The sequence below is a fragment of the Schistocerca nitens genome, chromosome 4 (genome assembly GCF_023898315.1).
Source record: "Schistocerca nitens isolate TAMUIC-IGC-003100 chromosome 4, iqSchNite1.1, whole genome shotgun sequence".
Taxonomy (NCBI): Eukaryota; Metazoa; Arthropoda; class Insecta; order Orthoptera; family Acrididae; genus Schistocerca; species Schistocerca nitens.
The window spans coordinates 817,193,672-817,212,189 of NC_064617.1; the positions used below are offsets into that span (position 1 = coordinate 817,193,672).

General features: G+C 37.2%; 1 protein-coding gene across 1 annotated transcript in view; it reads left to right on the forward strand.

Moving 5' to 3' along the window:
* The window catches only part of LOC126252593 (kazrin), a gene marked incomplete at its 5' end in the record, with an annotated part of 708,940 nt that overhangs the window by 553,501 nt on the left and 136,921 nt on the right, over positions 1-18,518 (forward strand). The window contains 3 exons of the mRNA XM_049953495.1: positions 6,662-6,752; positions 16,161-16,324; positions 17,381-17,574. Coding sequence (XP_049809452.1) covers positions 6,662-6,752; positions 16,161-16,324; positions 17,381-17,574 — 449 coding nt within the window. The remainder of the gene's footprint in view (positions 1-6,661; positions 6,753-16,160; positions 16,325-17,380; positions 17,575-18,518) is intronic.

Genomic DNA, 18,518 nt, shown 5'->3' on the forward strand with positions numbered 1-18,518 from the left:
ATTTTGTAATTTTATAATACACATATTTAACTTTCAAGTAGGTGCACTTTTGTAGAAACACAAGCAGAAGCACAATTAACATTGTCTTGTACTGCTCCATTGTTGTTTTACAACTGTGACCCCATACCTATTCCTTCATTATTACTTCAGCTAACACAGTGATAAACTGTGTTGTCATATGACCAAGTGAGTAGCAGTAAAATAAAATAAACAGCGAGTTAGGTGAGGAAAAAATTGCAATCCATGCAAGAAAATGATACAGATTATGAGCTAGCAGCACAATCCCACAATGAAGCAGTTGTCTACAAGATAATTAGTAATCAAATAAGCAGATGGTTTGGATACAATGCATCTGCACTGCTTAATGGAGTTTAATGATTTTAGAGGGTCATTACTGTCAGGTAACACTTGTCCACAGCAACAGATCGATACAATGAAAGTTTATTTTATTATTTATTATGAGAGTTTAGTTATTATAACTAAACAGTGATTTAGCTCATTTCATATAAATTTATTCAGTCATTGTTTAATAAAATTAAGATTAAACTGTGATTTTGCTCTTACTTGTTAACCGTGGTAACATAAACAAAGTACACCGTGCACCCACTCATGTTATGAAAAACAGCATGCCTGTCTGAGAGTTAAAAAAAATCAAAACACAGTTGTAAGCTGCAGTGTACATATGGTGTACATGTTGTTTGCCATCAAACACCATATACTGTACACTGTAGGATAGCATAAGGGACACATCTATACACTACAAACACCTGTGACGTACATGGTAAAGGGACATACCATTGTACCTCATATTAGGGTTTCTATCAGTTACATTCACTTACAGAGTGCAGAAAGAACAAATGTTTAAATTCCTCTGTGTGTGATGAAACTGGTCTAAAATTGTCTTAATAGCTCCTATGGAAGTGACATATAAGGGACTGCAGTATATTAGGTTGATGCATAAGTTTGTAGCATTTTTCTGTAAATTTAATAAACATAACAGAGACTTCTGTCATGAATAATATATTCTCCTTCACTATTTACAACAGTTGCCAAGGATGGGGTAACTTTTTGATTCTATGACTACAGAAATCATGTCGTTATGAGGTGAAGAACTTGTCAAGCCATGTACAGAGAACAATTGTATCCAAAAAGGAAGTTCCTTGAAGGCTGTTTGATACAGAGCAGAAAAGGTGAAAATCTGAGGATGAAAGATCAGATGAATAAGGTGCATGAGGAATAACTTCCAAACCCGACTCTGGTATAGTGTTTTTTTGTCACTCTAGCAAAACGTGGGCTGGCATTATTGTGCAGTAGCAGCACTTCATACAGTCCTCCTGGTCATTTTTGCACTGCGTCTGCAATATATCTCAACTGTTGACAATAAATGTCAGCAGTGATGGTTACACCTTGGAGAAGCAATTCGTGATACAGCACACTGTTGTTGTTCCATCAGATGCATAATATTATCTTTTGTGGATATGTGCAGGTCTTTGTACAAGGAGTTGCTGCTTTGTTTGGGCTCAGCCATTCCTTTCTTTCCTTGTATCAGAATAAAGACATCATTTATTGTCACATTGATGACATAGGATAGGAATGGTTGGTGTTTTTTATGAGCCAATTGATGATGAGCTAGCAGAGACGCTCATATGGCCACCCCTCTGAAGTCAAACTGATCGTCATCTAGCACATCCTCAGCTTTCTTTTCTATTCTTCTGTATATTATTCTTGTCATCAACTTAAATGCTTGAGTTGTTAAGTCAATTGTGCAATAATTCTCGCATTTGCCAGCTCTTGCAGTCTTTGGAATTGTGTGGGTGATATTTTTCTGAAAGTCAGATGGTATGTTGCCAGACTCATACATTCTACACACCAATGTGAATAGTCATTTTGTTGCCACTTCCCCCAATGATTTTAGAAATTCTGATGGAATGTCATCTATCCCTTCTGATTTATTTGATCTTAAGTCCTCCAAAGCTCTTTTAAATTCTGATTCTAATACTGGATCCCCTATCTCTTCTAAATTGACTCTTGTTTCTTCTTCTATCACATCAGGCAAATCTTCCCCTCACTGAGGCTTTCAATGTATTCTTTCCCCCTATCCACTTTCTCCTCTGCATTTAACAGTGGAATTCCCATTGCACTCTTAATGTTACCACCCTTCCTTTTAATGTCACAAAAGGTTGTTTTGTCTTTCGTATATGCTAAGTCTGTCCTTCCTACAATCATTTCTTTTCTGATGTCTTTACATTTTTCATGCAGCCTTTTCATCTTAGCTTCCCTGCACTTCCTATTTATTTCATTCCTCAGCGACTTGTTTTTATGTATTCCTGAGTTTCTCGGAACATTTTTGTACTTCCTCCTTTCATCGATCAGCGGAAGTTTTTCTTCTCTTAGCTATGGATTCTTTTCAGTTACCTTCTTTGTACCCATGTTTTTCTTTCCAACTTCTGTGATTGCCCTTTATATGGAAGTCCATTCCTCTTCAACTGCACTGCCTACTGAGCTATTCCTTATTGCTGTATCTATAGCCTTAGAGAACTTCAAGCATATCTCGTCATTCCTTAGTACTTCCATATCCCACTTCTTTGTATATTGATTCTTCCTGACTTCTTAAATTTCAGCCTACTCTTCATCACTACTATGTTGTGATCTGCATCTATATCCACTCCTGGGTATGCCTTATGATCTAGTAACTGATTCAGAATCTCTGTCTGACCATCATGTACTCTAACTGCAATCTTCCCATATCACCAGGCCTTTTCCAAGTATACCTCCTCCTCTTGTGATTCTTGGCCAGAGTATTTGCTATTACTAGATGAAATTTATTACAGAACTCAATTAGTCTTTCTCCTCTCTCATTCCTTGCCCCAAGCCCATATTCTCTTGTAACCTTTTCTTCTGCTCTTCTCCCTACAACTGCATTCCAGTCCCCCATGATTTAATCAAATCAGTGTTGAATGTTGTTAGAAGGGAGACAGGAAAAGTAACCACTGGGGTAGATAGTATTACTGTTAAAGAGAATGATACCATCTTAACCAACAGTACACAGGTAGCCAATGTATTTAACAATCACTTCTTAAGTGTAGGAGAAAAAATTTATGAGAATAGTTCAAAAGAAAAAGCCAGGCAGTACATGGAAGAGTCAGTTTTGAAAAATTTTAGTCAGATTAAGTTTCATCTAACATCCTCTTGTGAAATAAGAAAAATTATTAAATCTTTGAAAAATAAATGTTTTGAGTCACATATGTAATGCATCACTGACTCAGGGTTTTTTCCAGACAGGTTAAAATATGCCATTGTCAGGCGTCTCTTGTGAAATAAGGAAAATTATTAAATCTTTGAAAAATAAATGTTTTGAGTCACATATGTAAAGCATCACTGACTCAGGGTATTTTTCCAGACAGGTTAAAATATGCCATTGCCAGGCGTCTCTACAAAAAGGAGGAAACCATGGATGTCAATAATTACCAGCCAGTAACCTTGCTTACAGCATTTTCAAAAATCTTTGAGAAAGTAATGTACTCAAGAGTGGTTAGCCATCTCAACAGTAATGGGATACTTAGTAAATCACAGTTCGGATTTCAGAAATGCTGTTCCACTGAGACAGCAATATATGATTTCACTGTCCACATAACAGACTCTTTAAATAGTAAAATGTCACCAGTAGGAATATTCTGTGACTTATGCAAAGCATTTGATTGTGTGAACCATGAGATTATGTTAGAGAAATTACAATTCTATGGTATAAATGGAACAGCATATGAGTGGTTTAAGTCATATCTACAGAACAGGAAGCAAAAAGTCTCTTTATATGCTTCAAGTGATTCAAAGGAGTTTGCCACTTCATGTAACTGGGGTGAAATTACATTAGGTGTTCCACAAGGTTCGATCATGGGTCCCCTCTTGTTCTTGATATATGTGAATGACCTCCCTTCTTATGTGAAACAAGATGCTGAACTGACACTGTTTGCTGATGATACAAGCATAATTATTAATCCAATAAAAGAAAGTCCAATAGAAAATGATACAAATAAGGTCTTTGGAAAAGTTATTAATTGGTTTTCTGTGACTGAGCTTGCTCTGAACCTTGGAAAAGCACAGTACATCCAATTTTTTGCTGCAAAAAGTATAATTCCTTCAATAAACATAACACATCAAAAGAAGTCAGTAGCCTGGGTAGAGCATATTAAGTTTTTGGGTGTACATATAGATGAGAATCTTAATTGGAAAAGTCATAGTTTGGATCTCCTAAAGCGACTAGGTTCAGCAACTTTTGCAATCAGAATAATTGCCAATTTTGAGGATATAGAAATTAGTAAGCTAACATACTTTGCATACTTCCACTCTATGATCTCATACGGAATAATATTCTGGGGCAACTCAACACTTAGGCAAAAGGTATTCACTGCTCAAAAGAAAATAGTTAGAATAATGTGTGGGGTTCATAGTCACATATCTTGTAGGCATCTGTTTAAAAGGTTAGAATCATTACTGCCTGTGATGTCTCACCACAGCATTGACATCAATCTGACTGTTACAAACAGATGCATGATTCATTGCTGAATTCCACTCAATGTGCCAATTAATTCTGGCTCTAAACCATGCAAATCCCTGTTGTCTGTGGTAAGGTGTCAGCAATAAATGACACTTGCCAGCTCCAGATACTAATCCAGCTTTTATAATCTGTTCCCAGCAGTTCATCACGGCACTGTCTCTAATATCTGCCTGGATTTCAACTGTTGACAGTCCTCTATTCATCAGAGTCAGTTGAACAATCATACAATCTTCTTGTGGTGTAGCCCTTCTGGAAGGACACTGCTCTTCTGGTCCATCTAGTCACCTCTCATTCTATAGTCATCGAACAACAACCAGTAGTTTGTGCAGTCGGTCAGTATGATGCTCCTGAATCTTCATGCCAAAGATTCTGCCTTTCTTGAAGACTGAAAGATGGCAGTACATTGCACATGTATGTCCTCTGAGCATGGTGTTGCAATCTACCTCTGAAAATTTCCATTAACATTAGGTGCACCCAACAGGTATGACACCAACTAACGATCCACCAGTATGAACGGCCACTGCCAAACTGTGACCAAGAGAAAAGTTTACTTCCCTGTGGCAGAGCATGCTACTGAGCATAACACACTTGACTTCAGTGACTGCCTTGTAACTCATACCAACAGGACCCCCCCCCCCCTTTCCCAATATCAGCTTCTCTCAATTCCGCATGGATTGGAATTTCCCTTACAACATATCCTCTGATCCCATGTCTTATCTGGCCATGATCTCTGCCAGCCCTTCCCATACCCACCTCAACTCTTCTTTCCATGCCTTTATCTTCACTTCAATAATATACACCTGCACTGTTCTCTCTGCAGTCCTCCTTCCTGTTTGCTATCTTTCTCCCCCTTCTCCAACCAATTCCACCACTTGGATTGTTACAAAAACTTCCCTGCCTGCATCAGGGCAGGTTATCTAGTTCTGAATTCCTTTTCTCTTACCTTGTTCTTCCTATCCTCTTCCATTATCTCCCTTCCCTCCCATACATCATCTTCTCTTCTCCTTCTCTTCTCTCCAGTCCTTTCATCTCCACCCCTTTCCTTTGTTTGCCTCACCTACTCTGTCCTCACACTAGATGAGCTGCAGTCTTGGTGCAAAGTAGTCCATTTTTTCCCAATTTGTTACTTCTCAGAACAGATATTGTCTAAAAGCTTGATGACAATTTCAGTCAAGTTTATGCACCTGTCAATCATTCAACAAATCAGCCAAATTTAGTCAATATCTTCACTTCTTCCATTCTTTGTATTCCATCTTTAGCCAACTACTGCTTATCTCCATCTGTTAAAGAGATACAATGTAGTAGTCAGGCAATAGCTTTCTATTTCCTAAAGCTTGACCACCAATCAACTGAAAAATCTAAGTCAATACAAAGAATACTACTAAAAATCAAAGAGTAAAGCAGATTGTCCATGCACTCATCACCACAGAATAATGCTTCATTTCACTGTGCATTCACAGATGTTCTTCTGGCAACTCCCATACATCTACAACTTTACAGTACTGTTTTTTTTTAAAAAAAAAGAAAAGAAAAAGCTTTCATTCTTAATTAATTTTACTGTCTAAATGAAAGGAGGAATATATCCACATGTAACTGTGTTAGTCACTCAAATTACTTTTCAGTCATTGAAATTCTTGATTGAGATTGGCTGGCTGAATACCCTGCAATGTAACAATCTGTTATGACACTACAAGTTTTTCTACCTTTCCAATAGCTGCTAACTTGTGAAACCTGCAACAATATGTTTGATACAATGTGTCTGTCTTTTGACCATCTTGGAAATCTCACAACAGACCAGAGACTAATCACCCTCAAAAGTTTTAAAGTGATTCTCATTTAATGGAAACTTTTTGAAAAAATTAGACTGGTTCATGGACAAGAAGTAATTCATAATTTATCTATGCATAACATAATGATACAACAACCTTTGAAGATTTCAATATCCTTGAAATACTATGATCTTATCATGGAAAGCAAAAGAAATGTATTTAATGAACATACAACATTGATGTTATAATATGTCTTTTGGAGTAAGTTTTAACATATTAGTCTTACTTACAATTAAATGTATGATTAGTAATTATGGGCTTTCAATAAATTTTCCAGCTGCTACAACACCAAAGGACTGCAGTCCTTCCTTGTCACCACTGAACGCAAATGCCTTTTCGAAGTCCATTGACAACAGCGTTCTCTCAAGGTGAATTTAACATTATTTATATTGTCTAAATTATTGTTCTGCTTCTAATTTCATATGTTATGCTTTGCTCTAAGGCTTACATTCATAAATGCATTCTGATTAAAAAAAACTGTTTATGTGGTTTCTATTACTGTGTTAATTTAAGATGCTGTATTCACAGTCCACTTCATATGTAAAATAAAAACACGCAATTGAGAATTGCATGGTGGCTCAGAGAGAGAGATTTCAGGAGGACTGGAATGAAGAACACAACCTGACTGAGCAGGCAGAAGCAGATGAACACAAGTTTTAAGGCTTTTTTAAGCTGATTTATGCTCCCTTGCTTTCTGCAAATCTCTAGAGCAATTCAACAGTAATGCCACTGCTAATTCTTTCCAACATTTCTCCAAAGATGAGCATGTGCTACATTTCTAGTAACATCTAACAATATGCATTTAACATTTAAAAAATTATGAACGTAACCACATGAGTTGCTAACAGCTAATTCTCACTGTGAAATCATTATAATATTTGTCAATCAGTCCCAGTCATAATTATATTTGAAATTATAAGCGGTTTTGGCCACTGTTGCCCCTCTCATGAAATCTACAAGGAAAGGAAAATCTAAATTAACAAATACAAAAAACATCCTGTAAAATCTTCTTATACACTGCTTGCCATATAAGATCAATGATAACAGTGAAACAACACCATAATTACACAAAAATTAAGACATGTGGAACAAATGTGGCATTGAATACACCACCCCTGTCATTGATTACTGATTACAGAATGTTACTTTTCAAGCATTATCATTATGCAGATAGCAGGCAGCTTTATATTCAATCTGTAGGAGTTGGAAGTCCCATAATTACTGAAGCAAACAGTTGTCTGCCTCTCTTTGTATGGCTGTTAACAGGTAGTAGTATCTTTCCAGTTTGTTGTAGAATCCTAGAACATATTTTGAGTTCAAACATAATGAGGTACCTTGAAAAGAATGACCTCCTCCGAGTCAACTGGCATGGATTTCAAAAACCCTTGATCATACGAAAACCAACTCACACTTTTCTCATATGACATCATAATCATAGCATAGGTATGGCATATAAACAAGTTTTTGGCTTTCCATGTATGTCTATATCTTGCACTTCTATACAATATAGCTAGCATATCTTATAGGTATGTCCACTACAATTATAAGTCAAATAAGCTTTCAATAAAAACAGACTTCTGTAATTACCATGAATTCACTGGAGGCTAATACAACACCTAAATATATTAACACAACTTACAGAGAAAATATTAGATGAAAATGTGAGTTAGTTTAACTTATTTCAAATTAACTACATTATCAGACACAATCCATCCCACAATAGCAATAATTTTAATAAAATAAATTAAATATAATAATAATTAATCAAGTCTTTCAGATTCTTTTAAAAAAAAAGGTCACATATCATCATATTAACTGACCGAAATTTTTGACTAAGAACCTTACCAGCAGTATTTTTCTCTCATCCTTCATTTCTGCCAACTGTCATCATACCATCCTCAAAAGCTACCAGTTTTCTCATAACAACCATGCCTGCTGTCATCCTGCATCTCCCTGGGTGGCACATTACTACCAACAGGCAAATATCCCAAGGTTACCTGGAAAATAGTTCCCAAATTGTGGTAATGTTTAGAGATATTAGAGTTGTTATATCACCTTCTCATCAGTCAATACTGGGACGGATTCACTCAAAATTGTCCTCTTCAGTCATCTGTCATAGATTCCCCAGACAAAAATTTCCCCAGTAGTCATAAGAAAGCACAGGTCACATCTGTCTGCAAGAAGTGTAGCAGAAGTAATACATCCATTTGTTGTACTGTTTTAGAACATATTCTGAGTTCAAACATAATGAAATACCTTCAACAAAATGACCTTCTCCAAGCCAGTCAGCATGGATTTCAAAAACATAGATCATGTGAAACCCAATTCACACTTATCTTACTTGACATACTGAAAGCCATGGGTCAAGGAAATCAGATAGATGCAATATTTCTCAATTTCTGAAAAGCATTTGACTCAGTACCACATCTACACTTACTATCAAAATTATGTTCATGTAGTTATCAAGTGAAATTTTTTACAGGTTTGAAGATTTCTTGGTAGGCAGTACACAGTATGTTATCTCTGATGGAGAGTCATCAGCAGATGTAGAAGTAACTTCAGGAGTGCCCCAGGGAATGTGCTGGGACCCTTGCTGTTCCTGTTGTTTATTAATGACCTTGATGACAAATATTAACAGCAACCTCAGATGTTCTGCATATGGTGCAGTCATCTATAATGAAGTACTGTCTGAAAAAAGCTGTACAAAAATTCTGTTAGATCCTGATGAAATTTAAAAGTACTGCAAATATTGGCAATGTGCTTTCAATTTTCAAAAATGTAAAACTGTGCACTTCACACACAAAAAAAGAAGTATCCTAATATTATAATATCACTGAATCGCCACGGGAATCAGTCAACTCATATAAATACCTGGTTGTAACGTTTTGTAGGGATATGAAGTGGAATAATGATGTATGCTCAGTCATGAGTAAAGTAGGTGGCAGATTTCAGTTTATTGCCAGAAGTCTAAGAAAATGCAATCAGTCTAGAAAGGAGATTGACTTAAAAATGACTTGTGCAATCCATCCTAGAATATTACTCAACTGTGTGGGACCAGTACAAAGGAGGACTAGCAGGGGATATTGACGTATACAGAGAAGGGCAGCGAAAATGGTCATAAGTTTGTCTGAATTATGGGCAAGTGTCACAGAGATGCTGAAGGGACTGAAATGGCAGACTGCTGAATATAGACGTAAACTATCCTGAAAAAGGCTACTTATTCAAAAACTGACTTCAAATTATGACTGTATGAATATACTACAACTCCCTGATTAATTATCACTACATGAGGATTGTGATGACAAGATTAGAGTAATTGCAGTGCACACAGAAGCATTCATACAGCCTTTCTTACCATGCTCCACACATGAATGGAATGAGAAAAGTCCTAATAACTGGTTCACTGGGACACGCCTTTTCCATACACTTCCTAGTGGTTTGCAGAGTATAGATGCAGATGCAGTTGCAAATATAAATCTGGCACCGTTACTGGAATATTTCTTGGTTACTGTAAAAACTTTATCATTTTCTGCAGTCAACACACTGTTTATGTGGTGGATATCCCTTTTTGGTACATGTTTCACAACTTCTTATTTAACATGACCTAGGACTCTAGTAGTAGTGTTTGAAAGATGTTATTCACATTTTATGTATACTAAGACATAAAGAAAATATAACAAAACAAAGAAATTAAATGGCATCTGAACATATATACAGATCTTACAGTATATAACAAAGAAAATAAATGACAAAAAGAGACAGTGAATGTGTAAAATCTAACTCAAATTACCAATTAAGGGGACACAGTCGCGAGGGAACTCCGACAAGGAATCAATGCTAAAACGAGCAAACATCAGGTACACTTTCTGAAGTAACTAATGGAGATAAAGACCTGAAACTTTTACAGTGTACAGCTGAAACATCATTCTAAAATCACATAAAAAATGGTTAATGTATTTTATATATTTCATGAGTAATCATGTTTTTGTTCTGTAAGACAAAAAATTTCTAAACACCTTGGAGCTTGTAAATCTGTTCTTTTTATCACTACTGGACTATTTTTTAATCTAATTAATCATCGTTGTATTAACAAGAAATACTGTATGTCTGATGTCTGTGGCAGTCATAGTTTTTGAGAAAAGTGTACCAGAAAGTCAAAAAATGTAATTTTGAGAAAAATGGTATTAAAGTTTTACATGCAAGAAAGTAATGTACAATGTCATACAGACACACTTTTATAACATTCCAGGGCTATACTGTGGCTCAGCTTCTTGATCTTTATCTTCTTTTCTTCTTTTCTTTGATCTGCTGGCTATCCTGGCCTCCTTGGTAGCATTTCCTGCAGAAATGTTAGCATAACAGATATGGTCCATGTCAATCTTTTTCAGTCCCCTTTCAGTATTGATACCATCCTTTGTTCCCAAGAGTCTTAATACATCAGTCTTCTTTGACACATCAGCATTGAAGCACATCACTGCATCATGAACACCAAATTTTAGTGTTTCTTTTCTAATGAAAACAGTTTTTGGTAGCCTTGTCCAAATGACAGAATTCAAACTTTCATTTGGGTTTTGAGTTTTTCCATGGAGACACTTTCTCAAGAGCTCTTGTTGGCTAAGGTCTCTGAAAATGGGTTTCACAGCTAGCAGTATTTTTTCTGGAATTGAATGTTTGTGCTTATAGCTGGAAGATGTAGCTGGGTTGTTGAATTTGCACCAGCTGTCATGTCCCCATGGGCAAAGGTTATGTTGTGGTTCCTCATCTGTTGAAATTTTATGAAAGAATATAGCCCAGATGGCTCTCCTCATTGCTTCTACATTGTTGCAGTTATTTCTAATGGCCATACCATAAAGTCTGGATCCTGTCTATTTCAGCCTTTGTCAGGCTCCCTTTACCACCTAACTTTTTTTCCTTACATATCTTTAGAAGTCGTGATCCCATTCTTTTCTGTACATGTCCTATACATTCCAGTTTATTAATTTTGACTCTAGGCCCATAAGGTTTATCTTCTACCACTTTCTGATAAGCCTTACTGTCACTGTCCCCAAGATAGTCTGTATAGAGGATACCTCTTGACTGCACAGACCTTTTGAAAATGTTAGCAACACCAGCCACTTCCATGCCTCCACTAGAACCATCATAGTCCTTTTTGCACACATGTTTTATAGTGGGATTTTTGCTACAGATGTCACAGAACTTAGTAATAATTTCAATATCCAGAACCTTCCCAGTATCAAAAGAAGTTGCTGACACAATGCCATTTAGGGATGTATGCCCACATTTCTGCCAACTGCCATCAAAACCAGCAGAAATTTGCCTTGGGTCAGATTTCGTATCATTCAACTGAACTGCTTCTTTGGCTGCTTTCAACATTATAGATTCACTTACCTCAGCTACAACTGCACCAATAGTCTTGTTGTAAACATCAAACTTTCTTGGAGTTGGAGGAATGTTCATCACTGCACACAGAACAGCACCTGCACTTCGCCCTTTTCCAATATATCTAAGTGCATACACTAATCTTATATTGTTATCATACAAACTGCTTCTTCTTATGTGGGATGACATTGTATTGGCAGTACAGCTACATTCCAAACATGTCAAAACTAAATTACAAACAATTCCCTTGGTTTTCACCACATCTTCGTGCAAAGTAACTTTTCCACCACAGTTTTTACAATTTGTGTGTTTTTCGATAAATTCATGTAATAACCTCATGGAGATCAGAATGTTTGTGTCAGTAACAACAGAAACACTGTTCACACAACATATTGCATTGTCACGCATTTGAGAGGCACTTGGAGAACCGGCAGCACCTAGAAGCTTCTTGCTTGAAGCACTGACACTCGCACTGACTTCACTTTCAATATTATTTTCTGCCCTCTGTTCAAAACTAGCAGTTTTGCGGTTTATTTTTACATATTTATTTCCACAAAACTTAGGCTTATATCTAAACTTCCTTATTCTACCCATTGTGTTATAACATTTCACAAAATCATTACAGTTATCACCAAAACATAAACAACTAGGATGAAGAAACTGACAAACGATAGTCGACAATGCAGACAGGCTGGCAAACATCAGAATAACAATTCTCTCTTGCAACCCAAATAAAGAGTATTTATATCCGTAGAACATAAATGATTGTTGTACTATAGTCAATGCTGACTACTGCGCAAGACACAGCAAAAATGGACGTGGCGCTAGTTACCATGCTTCACGAACAAAATAATAACTCTGAATCTAATAATCAGTTTTGTATGAAACAAATGGCATTTTGTAGCCAAATAATTGGAGCATAGATTAAGACTAAAAAAAAAAATTCGATTTTTTTGAGCCTGTTCGCGACTGTGTCCCCTTAAATAAATTGAAGAGCCAAAGAAACTGATACACCTGCCTAACATCGTGTAGTGCCCCCTCGAGCATGCAGAAGTGTCACAACATGACATGGCATGAACTTGACCAATGTCTGAAGTAGTTCTGGAGGGAACTGAAACCATGAATCCTGTAGGGTTATCCATAAATCTGTATGAGTGTGACGGGGTGGAAATCTCTTCTGAACAGCACGTTGCAAGGTATCCCAGATGTGCTCAATAATGATGAGTCTGGGGTGTTTGGTGGCCAGCAGATGTGTTTAAATTCAGAAGAGTGTTCCTGGAGTAACTCCATAGCAATTCTGGATGTGTGGGGTGTCACATTGTCCTGCTGGAATTGCCCAAGCCCATCAGAAAAAAACACAATGGATGCAGGTGATCAGACAGGATGCTTATATATGTGTCACCTGTCAGAGTAATATCTAGATCTATCAGGGGTCCCATATCATTCCAACTGCATACACCCCTCACCAATACAGAGCCTCCACCAGCTTGAACAGCCCCTGCTGACATGCAGGGTCCATTGATTCATGAGTTGTCCCCACATCTGTACACGTACATCTACTCGATACAATTTGAAATGAGACTTGTCTGACCGGGCAACATGTTTCCAGTCCTCAACAGTCCTAAGTCAATGTTGATGGGCCCAGGCTTTGTGTCATGCAGTCATAATGGGTACACAAGTGGACCTTCGGCTCTGAAAGCCCATATCAATTATGTTTTGTTGAATGATTCACACACTGACACTTGTTGATAGCCCAGCATTGAAATTTGCAGCAATTTGCAGAAGGGTTGCACTTCTGTCACATTGGGTGATTCTCTTCAGTCACAATTGGTCCTTTTCTTGTAGGGAGCAATGTTGGAGATTTGATGTTTTATCAGATTCCTGATATTCACAGTATACTCGTGAAACGGTCATACAGGAAAATACCAACTTCATCGCTACCTTGGAGGTGCTGTGTCCCATCACTAACATGCTGACTATAACACCACGTTCAGACTCATTTAAATCTTGGTAACCTGCTATTGTAGCAGCAGTAACGGATCTAACAACTGCACCAGACACTTGTTGTCTTATACAGGCATTTCCAACCACAGCACCATATTCTGCCTGTTTAAGTATCTGTATTTGAATACATATGCCTATACCAGTTTCTTTATTGCTTCAGTGTATGTAGTTTCAGAACAAAAAGTCCAAAACCTGGATTAATAACAAAAATACAGAAAAATTAAGGTGAAGGTTTTAAAGCTTGGGTGTAAGCACCAACCAACCCCCCCCCCCCCCCCCCCCACACACACACACACCCCTCCACCCTGTTCCCAACTTGAGTAGAACACACATACAACCTTGTGAGACTGTCTGGAAAGGCCTTTTTTGGGATGTTGTTCAACTAGTGTAATCTCCTCATGAGAATTTCTGCAGTTTTGTTGTTTTATGGTAGGTTTGTATTGATAACACCAAGTCTCACTACCTATGATAATTTTTTCTATTAAAGAATTGATTACATCTTGCCTTTCAGTCAATTTATGGCAGGTGTCTCTTGTTGTTTTTGTTTGAGAGTCCACATATGCAGAACAAACTTTGCACACAATTTTCTCTACTTCAAAACATGCTGGAGAACGTCTTGAAGACTTGATGAGAGGTGTTGCTCCATTGTGACTTGTGTTGCAACTGCATCAACAAACTACATGGCAATTCCACTGCTTAATATAGCATGCTCAAGTTGACTAGTCAAATGCACATTAGTTGTTTACAATTGTTAGTTCAAGCTACCACCACAGTTACTGTGCTGGCATTGCTCATACACCAGAAATAAAACCAGTCTTGGAACAATGATGAGCAATGTAAACTGATGAGCAAAACATTATGACCACTGCCCACTGTGACACTGGATGTCACCCGGTAGCGTTGTGGACATGTGACGTGGTAACAAAAGTATGTAAGCGGAGCAGACACAGACAGAGGATCACACTAGTAAAGATATGGGCTCCAAATGGGTAAATCCACTGATACAAGCAACTGTGACAAAGGTTATTATTATTACGCAGAGCCTGTGAATGAGTATCCTGAAAACAGCATATCTGATTGAATGTTCATGTGCTACTGTCATGAGCATCCACAGAAAGAGGTAGAACTGTGAAACTACCACTAAGAGCTAAATGGTTGGACATCAGTGACTCATCACAGAATGTGGGGTATGGAGGCTTGTCTGCTCTGTTAAGTATGATAGATGGTGATCTGTGATGTCTCTGCTGAAAGAGAACAATGCTACGCAAGGTTGATGGTCATCTTCATAAATGCCATCACTGAGATGAACGGCTGCTCAGAACATGCAGTGCGCCATGGATGCAGGCTGGTGTGAGCAGATTATGCTATGGGAGACATTCTCCTGCACTTGCATGGAACCTGTGGCAGTAATCAAAGACACACTGACAGCTGCGAACCATTATTTATGTGAATTACAAGACCTGTGCATAGACATCTAATGCCACATACCTCCACAAACCTACCAACAAAATGTTGGATCCTTGACACACAGAATCAGTGATGTATTTCATTGCAAAGATGGACAAACAAGCTATTAAGCAGGTGGTTATAATGTTTTAGCTCATCAGTGTATATGTTTATTACATATGTACTAATTTTATATCAACATATTGTAATGTAAAATCATATATAACATCTGCCACCCCATCAATGTCTCACAATGCCATTTGATTTCTTTGATGTTTACTGTAAGACACTGCATTTTCAGTTACCATGTAATCTTTTTGGTGGTTGTAGATTCTTTGTTTCACAGTAGAATACATAAATAACATCTTTGAAATAGTAATGCAAGAAAACTGTTTTGCAACCTGATGCCTATGTAATGTGAAGTAAAAAATTTATATGCCACAGGTGAAAATCTGCACTTTCAAGTGCAATCATTATAATGTTTCCCCAAGGATCTACAATTAACTTAATTAAAATAAATCATATTATTACTTAAATATTTATTTTCTACACACTATAAAATTATTTCTATGACTTCGTACCTCTTTCTTCACTAACTATGCTTTCTCAGTGGAATACTATTACGTCTGTCCTAAACTATAGGTATTTCCTTTTTTCTTTTGACTTTGAAAGTTTCACTTCAATGGCATGTGAGTGACTAGTCCACTTTTTCTCACATCTGAACACTATATTTTTTCTGAAACTATTAACCTGAATACTTAATCCACAAAATAAAATTATTGTCTTTCACATTTTAATAAAATTACTGTATTTTTCATAGTTTATTGCAGCTACCGAAATTCTGCCATTCATTGTGTATTTCAAATGATCTCAAAGTGCTGGTTAAAGTAATTACTTTCAATTCTCAAAGGAACTGTATGATACTAACTTGTTATTGTGATTCTTAGGTCAGTTGAGCAGCTCAGCAATCCTATGGAATTGGAGCCTCGAAGACCAAAAAATGTGGCTCCTGTGAGTAGAAGTGGTGGTAGTAGAGGTGGAACATGGGGCAGCATATCCAGAGTTTTTGCTCGAAGTCGACATCGTAAGGCAGCCAGCCCAAGTCAGGAGGGTAAGTGACAGGGTACGCACTCAGATTTACATAAATTTCACTGTTTTGTTGTTTTCCAATCCATTATTATGAAATGAAACAATTATTTAAAATGTTTCTTGATTCACTTATAATTTACTTATTACAATGTGATGCCCTTATCAGAAACTGGAGTAGCTTATAAGTAAATATGCCAGCTAATATGTAACATGAAGCTATTCTCATCATACAAACCATGTCTAATGACTTTCAGTGTGTTTTATCAATATCCTCCTTAATGGTTTCATGTATTTGAACTTGAAATGGTAGTTACAAAATTTAATTAGATTTATCAGGGAGAAAATGGAATGCAGAAAACTCCAAATATTTGTCAATGAAACAATTTTGGTTTTGAAATGGAATTTTCAAACTGCAATTTTTCTGTAGAAGGCTTATCTTCAACATACGTTTTGAATATTTCTCACTCAAAATCCATGTGTTTTAATCTTTTATATTCAGATTTACACTGAGAGACAATACAAGAATTGTCTTCATAGATTACAAATTTTTCGTTTTACAAAAACTTCTTGTCATGCGACAGCTTCTCACACTACAAATTTTCAGTAGCACAAGTTGCAAGTGAAATAAAATATACTTACATAGAAGACAATAATACTGTGCCTTGTTTTTAGTTCCCCAACAAACCAATGTTACCAAACAGCTTAAACATGTAAGTTCTAGTTAGAGACAACAAGGAATTACAAAGATTCACATAAAAGAAATTTATGATGCTATTTCATAAATTCTTGTTGTACCATTATATGTACATTCATTGAAAACTTTTTTGTGCATTTTAAAGAAGATCTATGTTTCTTAAATAATAACTGAAGCATTTAAAATAGAAATAGGTATATATAAATGAGATCAGAGACCAAATGCTGTGACTCATTAGGAATTGTTTGTTTCAGATGCTATCAGCAGAGAAATATGCTGGAAACATGGAGTTTCATTTATCATGATTTTTTGTTTAAGGCATGGATATAAAACTGAAAATTCATTACTGTGATAATCATTGCATTTTTCATTTTAATTCTACAGAAGCATCAGATGCATACCGCAGTTGGTCACCGTTAACAGAGGAAGGGTATGCAGAAAAACTGAGATTGTTGAGAGAAGCTGCCTCCATCCCAATGGAAAGGTGGCGAGCACCTACAGTATTAGCATGGCTTGAAATTGCTCTCGGTATGCCACAGTACGGTCCTCGATGTGCAGAGAATGTTAAGAGTGGCAAGGTATGTTTGCACACAGATACATATGTAGTTGTCACTGCAGGAAAGTTAATAGAAGTATTCAAATCTGAAATGTTGCTTGACAAAAGACACATTACTGCTAATAACACTGCACAATCTAAAAGCACACATTTACTCTTCAATAGTCAGAGCCAGACCGCTTGAAGCAAAGAGTGTCTGTGTTAACCCTCCTCACTCGAATGTCAGAGAGGTGACCTAGTGAACAGGTTGTACTTTGTAATTTTTTTGATTGCTTCACAGTCTGCAAGCCCCACAGAGACTACTCCCCCCTAACACCCCCCCCCCCCTCTCTTTAGTATGAAGCACAATTGAGAAGGAAGCATTTTGCCTTCACTCAGTCCAGAATACAATCCTGTAAGTGCCTCACTGACTGCGTGGGCAGCTAAAACAGGGGTGTTGTTCATCATCCAAGCTTGGGGGTGTAGACACAGCTGAAGACAGTCTGTTGTTCAATGTGGTGCAATGAAAAGGGTTCAAGCTCCTCTGGCATATTTGCCACAGTGTCTGGCATGTGTGTGAGTGGATCATCATTGAGGACTAGGCTCATCAGGCAGTACAATGACAACTGTGTCTCCCCTTTGAAGAACTTTTTGTGGGTGCCAGTCATACAGTGTCATCTCTTAAATCACATAGTCACAAAATGTGAGTGCCTTATTCACAAGAACTTTTGTTATCCTGTGTATGTGTTCAAATGTGTGTGAAATCTTATGGGACTTAACTGCTAAGGTCATCAGTCCCTAAGCTTACACACTACTTAACCTAAATTGTCCTAAGGACAAACACACACACCCATGCCCGAGGGAGGACTCAAACCTCTGCCAGGACCAGCCGCACAGTCCATGATTGCAGCACCTTAGACCGCTCAGCTAATCCCGCGCGGCAATCTATGCTGTGTAGTTTTGGTAGTGATGTGTTTTCATACTCTG